At 29.8% G+C, this 9,220-nt stretch overlaps 1 protein-coding gene across 1 annotated transcript in view; it reads left to right on the forward strand.

Annotated features, from left to right (window-relative positions):
- Positions 1-8,919, forward strand: part of LOC111621212 — a 27,745-nt gene extending 18,826 nt beyond the window's left edge. Inside the window, exons 8-9 of the mRNA XM_023363292.1 lie at positions 7,342-7,490; positions 8,760-8,919. Coding sequence (XP_023219060.1) covers positions 7,342-7,490; positions 8,760-8,898 — 288 coding nt within the window. The 3' untranslated portion in view covers positions 8,899-8,919. The remainder of the gene's footprint in view (positions 1-7,341; positions 7,491-8,759) is intronic.
- The last annotated feature ends 301 nt before the right edge of the window (positions 8,920-9,220 follow it).

The following is a 9,220-nucleotide window of genomic DNA, read 5'->3' on the forward strand; positions in this document are numbered from 1 at the left end:
AATCCGTATAAACTACGCTATAAACAAAAAATTGTAGGATTACTTACTGAGTGTGTACCATTCGACATCGCCATTGCTAAAGCTTGTTTTCGTCACGGAACAGCTCAGCAAACAGCGGGCGATTTCTAATAACTTATTTTTCTGCAAAAACTTTGTCGAGCTTTGGGGACATCATTAATATAAATAATTTTAATCGCCGTTGAATAAGAAATGTTTCTTTCACAAGAAATGTATAAAATTACAGTACTGTATTAGACTTACGGTACCTATTTACATACTGTACAGACGATAGTTAGCGTAAAATCTCCGTAGTGTGGCGCCACGTGGCAAAATATATATATATAATTATAATAAAGTTACAATAAATTAAGTTAATATATAATTATATATACAGAACCTAATTTATATATAATTATATGTACAGTACCTAATTTATGTATAATTATATGTACAGACGAAACTAAACTCAATTTAGCAGCCTAAATGTCCGTAGCATGGTGCTACGGACGGCGGGAAAGTAGTTTGGCTGCCCGATGACGTTTTACGTAATTATAGGAGTTTTTTTACCTTTTTTACGGATACCGTTGCAATTTTTTCGCAGTTTTATAGGAATTGTAATTATAGGGACCGTAATTATAGGGGGGTCTACTGTAGTTCAATTAGTTCTACCTTCCTAGGGCGCGTTTGGAAATTGTAACTGGTATTACCAGTAACTGCCGGTAGTTACCAAGGCGTTTAAAAAAACATGACCTAAATAACCAACTGCGTTTACAAAATTATAAAAAATACAAAATTTCACTATTATAACGTCGCCGGTTGTCCTGTGGTGCTTACCGAAGTAACCATGTGTGCCGCCAAATTTTTAAATAATTCGAAGTGTACCGTGACGAAAAAAGGTTGAGAATCATTGATTTAAGTAAATATTTTACCAGAGGATTATTCATTCTATATGATGATCTCAGCATGAGCATCATCAACTGGTAAGTTTTTGGGTGCGTTCGTTAATAGCTGTCGCTCTGCGTCTCCACTACAACGGGAGTGTGCTGCTGTTTGTAGGCATTTAGGAACAACAGTGAAAGAAAGAAAGATGGCAACGCTATACGATACTATCGATAGTATCGTGATGGAGGAATCTATAATTCTAAAATATGAGCTTTTAGAGGCAAAAGAAGGGTCCCAATTGTAAAATTTAACCATTAAATGGATTATTTGTTGAAAGAGCATTTCAAAGTAGCCACGAAAAAAATTTGAATGCTCGCGCAGAGGTATAAAAGAACGCACCCTTTATTACATTTCATGTTGTACGAGGGTTTTACCCAATTCCGGAACTGTGTTAGAGTGAAGCTATGCTATAAAAGCACTGTGTTATACGGGGATGTTCCCTATTCTCGAACTGTGTTAGAGTGAATCCATGCTATAGAAGTGCTGTGTTATACGGGGGTTACCTGTATACAAATATTTCAGTACACATAACTGACTCTATACTTTAAACAGTGTCGATAAATCTGAATAATGTCATTGTTGTTTTCATATTTCTCATAATTATAATTTTTTAGAATGTGTTGCAAAATTCTTAATTTTTTAGGAATATTTTACTCAACTATGCACTGTATAATCCTTATATGGGTTATACACAAGGAATGTCCGATCTTTTGGCTCCTATATTATCGGAAATAAGGGACGAAGCAGAGGCTTTCTGGTGCTTTGTGGGATTGATGCAACGTACGATGTTCGTAATCTCACCTAAAGATGTCGACATGGATATAAACTTAGTAAGTTGCACGGTATTTTCTGAACTAAAATACAATAATCAATTGTCTTAAATATATATTTTTAACAGAGTTACTTGAGAGAACTACTCCGTCTAATGACTGCAGATTTTTATGCACATTTGAAAAAATATCCAGATTCTTTAGAATTATTATTTGCTCACCGTTGGCTACTATTATGCTTCAAGAGAGAATTTCCCGAACAAGAAGCCCTTCGAATGTGGGAGGCGTGTTGGGCTCATTATCAGACCGACTACTTTTACCTTTTTTTATGCGTGTCTATTATAGCAATTTATGGGCAAGACATTATCGATCAGGATCTCAGGGCTGATGAGATGTTACTTCATTTCAGCAGTTTAGCGATGCATATGAATGGAGACTTAGTTCTATGTAAAGTAAGTATTAAGTTCGACTATGTAAACTAGTAAATTTAATTTATCTACAGTAGTGTTTACTTATAACGGTCCAATTTTAAAAGTATGAATGAAACTCCCATAAGAGCAATGTTATTTTTTTCCAGCTACTTCAAACTTCCATATATAACGAATGATATTTGAATTTTTAAAAATGAAAGTTATCACTTATAATGGATTGTGTGTATAAAGAATACTCTCAAGTTATTACTAAGGTTTTTAAATGAAAGATTTTTTTGTAACATACTAGGAATGACATGAAAGGGTTAAACAAAAGTAAGGGGTCATGACCTAATATGAGAAATGTTACTTAATTTGGATATTTTTGCTTTTAATTAACTAATTTCAATGCATGTATTTATCTAATTTTTCATCACAAGTTTGAATTTTTATACTCTCTCAGTACCAGTTTTCTTAACTTCACTAAGGTATTTTCTGGGATTCATCTACCGGCCCATTAACAGTGAACTTAGAAATTTACATTGTTGAGGATTTTCATTTGTTAGTGCTGTAATTTAAATCTTAAATGTTATTTCTCATATGTTCTTAACAATTAAATAATTTTTCAAAGGTATTTGTTTGATTTCCCACCTATTTAATGTTTGGAAATTGAAAGTATGCTTTTCATTGACTACAAAATTTCAACAGTAAATACAGTACTTCAAAACTGAATTGCCACAAAATTTTAAATTAACACTGTAATTGATTTTTAAAAATTCCATTCATCAATGTTGGTTATAAAGAATAACAAACTGCATGTAATCTTGAGGCATATCGACTCTTGCTGTTCATTAAGTAGGAATTACGAAGTACTGTGCATACGTCCTTGTGAAATACGATGACTAGGTGCTAACCAGTGTAAACAGAAACGTAAGTCATATTTGTTACAGAATAAATATGAAATTATTAAAAGGTTGTAATGTGGAATAAAGCAAAGCGAATTATGTGAAGAAATGAATATAACTAAATTGACAATTGCTACCATTTAGAAGGGAAAAGACAAAATACTCGAATGTGAAAGTCAAATGCTAAAAAGCTTAGAAAATCAGCACGTGATGAATTAGATCAAATATTGTTAAAATGATATCGCAATAGAGACTTAAAAACACAACTAATACTGATACTATACTGCAGTCAAAAGCAGAAGAATTGGTACTCTCTTCCAATTTGCTTCCTGAGTCTAAATGCAGTAGAAGTTGGTCAAGATATTTAAGAAAATACAGTAGAACCTCGATTATCCAGACCTCTATTATCCGGATTTTCGATTATCCGGATTGTTCAAAATAAACAAAAATTTTACGAATTTGCTGATTTGCACTTGTCGAATTACGACACTGTTTATGTGCGTGATGAAATGCATAACATTTTTTGTTTCAACAACGTCTCACCCAGCACAGTGGTCGTAAACTCTTAAATATATTTTGCATCGTAATAAAAATATAACTTGACATACGTATTTATAAATAATTTATACTCTAATTACATCATTTCTATAACCAAGGGCGGCGTAAGGCACGGGCAACGTGGGCCACCACCTATGCCTTGCGGTCCGAAGGGCCTCGCGCCTCGAAGGTTTATGCATTACTTAAAAGCCAAGAATGCAACGAAAAAATTTTACTCGCCATAAAACGATAAATAGTTTGTCAAATTTTTATTCATAAAAATGCAGTTTCAACTGCTTTTTATTTTATAAAATCCATCTTCTTGAGCCGCCAGAGGGCCTTTTAAANTAAATTATTAAACATAATTTAAAATAAAATTATACTAAAAAAACTAATTTTGTTGTTTTTTTTAATTACCTTATTAAAAATGCCTTTTTCAATTGTATAGGGGTCGCGGGACACTTGGCTTTTATAAAAAGGGGTCACCACCCGAAAAAGGTTGGGAACCATTGGTCTAGTTGTAATAGATTACAGCATTTTTGTTAAAGTTGCTGAATCTACAAAATAAATGAATTTTGGAATATTAAAAGTTTGCAAAAAAGGAGGATAAAACAAGAAAAATTATATGAGTTAAAATTTGGGGTGTGTAGATTAAAATAAAAAGAGGGAATAAAACTAAGTGCTGATTCTATCAAAGTACTTTTCCACCTTCTAAACACAGAAGGCTTAGATGTGAGTGAACAATCTCAGGACAGTCTATGTACTATTTGTTTAGAAGTAATGTTAATTTGTATAGAAGTAGGTACATTTTAGAAATTTCCTTAATGACTCTTTTTGGGTATTAGAAGCTGAATACCAGATGGGAAGACAATAGTCAATTAACAAGTGAAATTTAATAAAGAATATTGTGTTTAACTAAGTTTTAGAGGAAATGTGTTGGCAATTATGCCACATGATGTCCAGCATACTGCCAATTCCTTAACAATCTTGTTGAAGTGATGTTTGAAGGTTAATTTATTATTGAAATGAACACCGAGGTCTTTGATACAGTTGACAATAATAAGGCCATAATTGTAAATTTTAAAGGTAAATTTAGATTAAGTCTTCATTAGGGAAAAGAATATGGTAACAGTTTTACAGAGATTAAGAGATTTAGAGGTTTAATTTAGAGGATAAAATACTGTATATAGATTTTGCAATATTTGGGTCACTGTTAATAATTTTAATGTCATCTGAATAGGCTAAAATAGCAAAGTGAGTTGATCAAAAAGTTTATTTGTGTAGGATATAAAGAAAAAATTACTGAGGATAGAACCCTGCTTATTCCCACAAGAGGAGAAAAGTCATTGAAGTATAGTCATTTATTTTTATTTTGTAAGTGTGAGAGAGGTAATAGTTGTTTAATCAGGATTAATTGGGTTTATATCAAATTCTTTATAGCAGTTCATTTGGTATAGCTGAATTGATGGCTTGGCAATTGCTTAAATATACTTTATATCAGAAGTTTTTTAAGCCTGGTTATTATTTTATGCTGTGTGCTCAAGAGGTTAGTAATGATGAAATAGTGGGTATGCTCTTATGTTGATTGAAGGATATTTTTCCTGTTATGAGAGAGTATATGCTGTTATAGATGCAGGCTTCAAATATTTTCAATGTAGTTGGGAAAAGGAAAATTGATGCAGCAAGTCTTGCGGTCCTTTTTAGGAATTGGCCATAACACAGCAAATGTCATTCATTAGCTACAAATTTATTGTTTATAATCAATGGAAACATACTAAAAAAAATGGAAGATAGAGCAGACTTTATTTTCTTGTAAAAATGGAGGGGATGCTGTCGGGACTGTAGGTCTGGGAAAGAAAAGAGGAGATGAAAATATTGCTCCTTGAAGGTAAGAGAAAATATTGATGCTGAATAAATTTCAGATAGGAGAGTCATAAAATAAGCAGGAGTAAGTCAGTATAAAAAAGATGTGTAAATCTATGTTTAAGGTGATTATACATGTAAATCTGGCTGTCATCTATATTGTATTTATGGATTTGAGTTTTGTTTTTAGAAAACCTGAGTATGAATTGCCAAAAATTGCTGAGATCGTGTGTGAAAAAAGGTTAAATTGATTCATGTGATCCACAATTCAGTGATCAAGTAACAAAGAATTTAATATAGAGTTATGTATTTCTTTTTAATCATATCAAAATTAAAATAAAAAATTTATTGATGAATTCAATGCCATGCAATGAAATTTATGCAATGGTAAAAAATAATTATTTATTTATTAAGTTTTTTGTAGATAGTTGTATGACTGAGGCAGTTAAGGCAGCAACTTACTGCTCTTGGGACCTGGGTTGAAGTCTGGATCAGGTACCTCAGGAAATTTTTAGGCAAGCTTGTCCCTCACTTTCTGGCTGCCCTTCCAATGTGGGCCAGGCCAAACTCGTGATAGTTATTGAAAAAAGGCTATCCTAATATCCAAAGGATAAAAAAAAATAGTAGTAACCTTTGTAAGAAGTAAGTTTGGCTTAATCCACATTTAAGAAAAAAGATGATCTGAATTTTAAAATATTAAGAATAGCATGTGCTAAATATTTTACTATGGATTTAATAAACCAATGGTTTCCAGACTTTTTCCCACAATCCAATTTGAACATTAGTAAATTTTCAGGACCCAGCATTGAATATAAACACACAAGAATTAATTTGATAAAATCATTTTTGTTTAACTTTTTATTTCAGTCTTTTCCTTCAAAAAATAAACATAATAAAAAAAGACAAATTAAATTACAAAATTATTTAATTTAGTTATTTCAATGGGTTAGCATTCTGTCACCAGGGCTGGTTCCAGTAGATGTGCAATGCATGCATGAAGCAGCCAAATTCCTGGGGTGGCCAATAGTTCACTTTAAAAAAAATAAAACTCAAATGTAATTTAATATTATTTTAATATAGTAGTCGACAATGAAATAGTGTGATGATTGCAAGATGATTGATGTTAGAAATAACCAAGCTTTATTTCTGTTAGGTCTTATGATTAAGTTACTCATTGTGAACAGCCCTTTATTCTCATACCATTAACCTTAAGGCAATACTTACACTATTGTTTTAATTATTGATGGAACCAAAGAAAATTTAAATAAAAAAACAAGATAAGCATGGACATTATTAATTTAAATATTAAAATCTAAATTAATTTTTATATGCACATATAAAAATTAATTTAGATTTATTTATACAGTATATTGTATGTATATACTAGATAATAAAAATTTCTTTAAATTAATTTCATTATAATTTGCAAATTCTACTTTATGGTGGCACGCTAAAATATTACTTTGAACAAAGGCGCCTGATTTAAATAACATTAAAATAAAAATATATCAAGTATTTTTATAGATTTTTTTTTTATCCCTGTCGATTACATGAAACATACCAGTAGACTCTGATGGGTTGGGTTAAGTTATGGCCCGCGATCAGCATTGAGGAGTGGCCAAATATCTTTAGCATGCAGGCGGTTAACATTCGAAAATCGGCCCTGACTGTCACAAAGCTCATTAAATCAACATTCAGTTTATAAACTAGTTGTTTAATAGTTTAATTCAGTTTACATTATTTGAATGAATAAATGAATAAATCTTAAAATAGGTAAATAACTAAACATTGCTGAATTTCTTTTAACATTATTCAGGATGGTGATGAAAGTCTTGATAAAACAGCCATGAAGAAATGTAAAATATTTAATTAATAAAATTTAATTATTGCTAAAAAGAATTTAAAATATTCTAGGCGATATTTTTTGGTGGATTAGACCATAAGTTACGAAAGGAAGCTTGGCCTTTTCTTCTTCATTATTACAGTTTTCAATCGACATTTGATGAAAGAGAACAAGTTCGTAATGATAAATATATAGAATATCAAGCCATCAGAAGGAAAAGGTATTTTTCTATTTAGTTGTGAATCTATATTGTCAAATTTTATTTAATATTGTTTATCTTTATAAATTTTTTGCTACATCACCTAATCTAGGTATATAACAAAAAGTATCAATGTCCAAATCGTTTCCTCTTAATGTTTTAAAGAGTAAATAACAAAATATCAAATTTACAACACAGTTCTGCTTGGCTAAAAATTCAAAAACTTCTAGATACAGTAATTCAAATAGGTATTTTTAAATACTATTAGGTAGATATTCTGCTTTTTCAGCAAATTGGTAAATGTTAAATTTGAATTTAAATTGAAGATATTTTTATAAAGCATACAATTTAATGTAAAAAAGCATTTGAGAAAATTAGTAGAATAAAAAGATACCAATTCTGAGAATGGAAGCTCAATGAAAAACAATTTTTCATTAATAAAGATCTTGTGTAAGTTTAATACAAATGTATATGTATATGGAATGCCCACCTATTGGATATAATGTTAATAATAACTAGATTGTCTTGTGCTAAAACAATTTTAACCACAGTTTTCTTATATTCTAACTAGTTTAACTACATCTGACTTAATGTAAGAAAACCTAATTGTAAATTTAATATTACATCTATGGCTAGTTTTTATTATAATTCATAACAGAAGATTTTATCCTACAGTTAAAAACTTGCTAATTGAGTTAAGAAATTTTATTATGTTTTATTAAATATTTTTCATGATTTAATTAACTATCTCATCATCAAATATAGCAATTTAAAAAAAAAACAACACAACTAAAACTCAAATTTTGGTTGTGTTATTTTTGTATTAAATCTCAAGAAACATTTAATTCAGGAAAAATAAACGTCTTAACTTCATTTTCTTAATTGTATACAAATTATGAAATCTAAACTTGAGAAAGAAAGTTTTATTATGAAAATTTGAATGTAAAAACTTCTATAAAAAAGTAATTACAGCTAACTTGTTTATATATTTCTTTGCATAGAAATGAAAGATTTAAAAATTGTTTATTAAATACACTACAGAATTTTCATTAAAGAACATGATTTATTTTCTAACCATATTTATAATATCAGTAATATGCATTACAAATAAACCTAATTACTTGTTACATTAATGTCATCATCAATTTGAATTAATTACAATAATTAAAGATGATTCTTAAGTATAAAACTGTAATTGAATATGTTCAGCATGTTTGTACTTTGCCGCGATCAGAAAAGGTGTTTAGCTAAGCATATTCAAATTGTTAATCAAAATTTATTTAAATTTAGGGATCACATGTCTTTAGAAGAAAAGGAAGTATTTTGGAGAAATGTACAATGCACGGTCGAGAAAGATGTTATTCGTACAGATAGATGCAATCCTTATTTTGCTGGAGACGACAATCCAAACATTGAAATAATGAAGTAAGAGGTTAATTTCATATGTAAAATATAATATATTTATAAGTTATTTAAATTCGGGTTTTTGCATGTTTGTAAAACCCTAAACAATTTATATCTTGTATTATCTTTCTATTACTGTATTTTTAAGCTAAAACAAGGTATTTACAATTTATTGACTGAATTAACATAAATCATAACAAATATGGGAAAACAGTTTTGTAACAAATGTGGTTTCTCACAAAGTCACAAACATTTGAGAAATTTAATAAACTTCAACATGATTGCTTTTATTAGCCTACAACTGATTTCTTGTCAAAGTTTTTGTAGCATTTCTTGATAGACTAAAG

This window comes from Centruroides sculpturatus, unplaced genomic scaffold (assembly GCF_000671375.1).
Source record: "Centruroides sculpturatus isolate CEXI.00-Female unplaced genomic scaffold, Cexi_2.0 scaffold211, whole genome shotgun sequence".
NCBI classification, from domain to species: Eukaryota; Metazoa; Arthropoda; class Arachnida; order Scorpiones; family Buthidae; genus Centruroides; species Centruroides sculpturatus.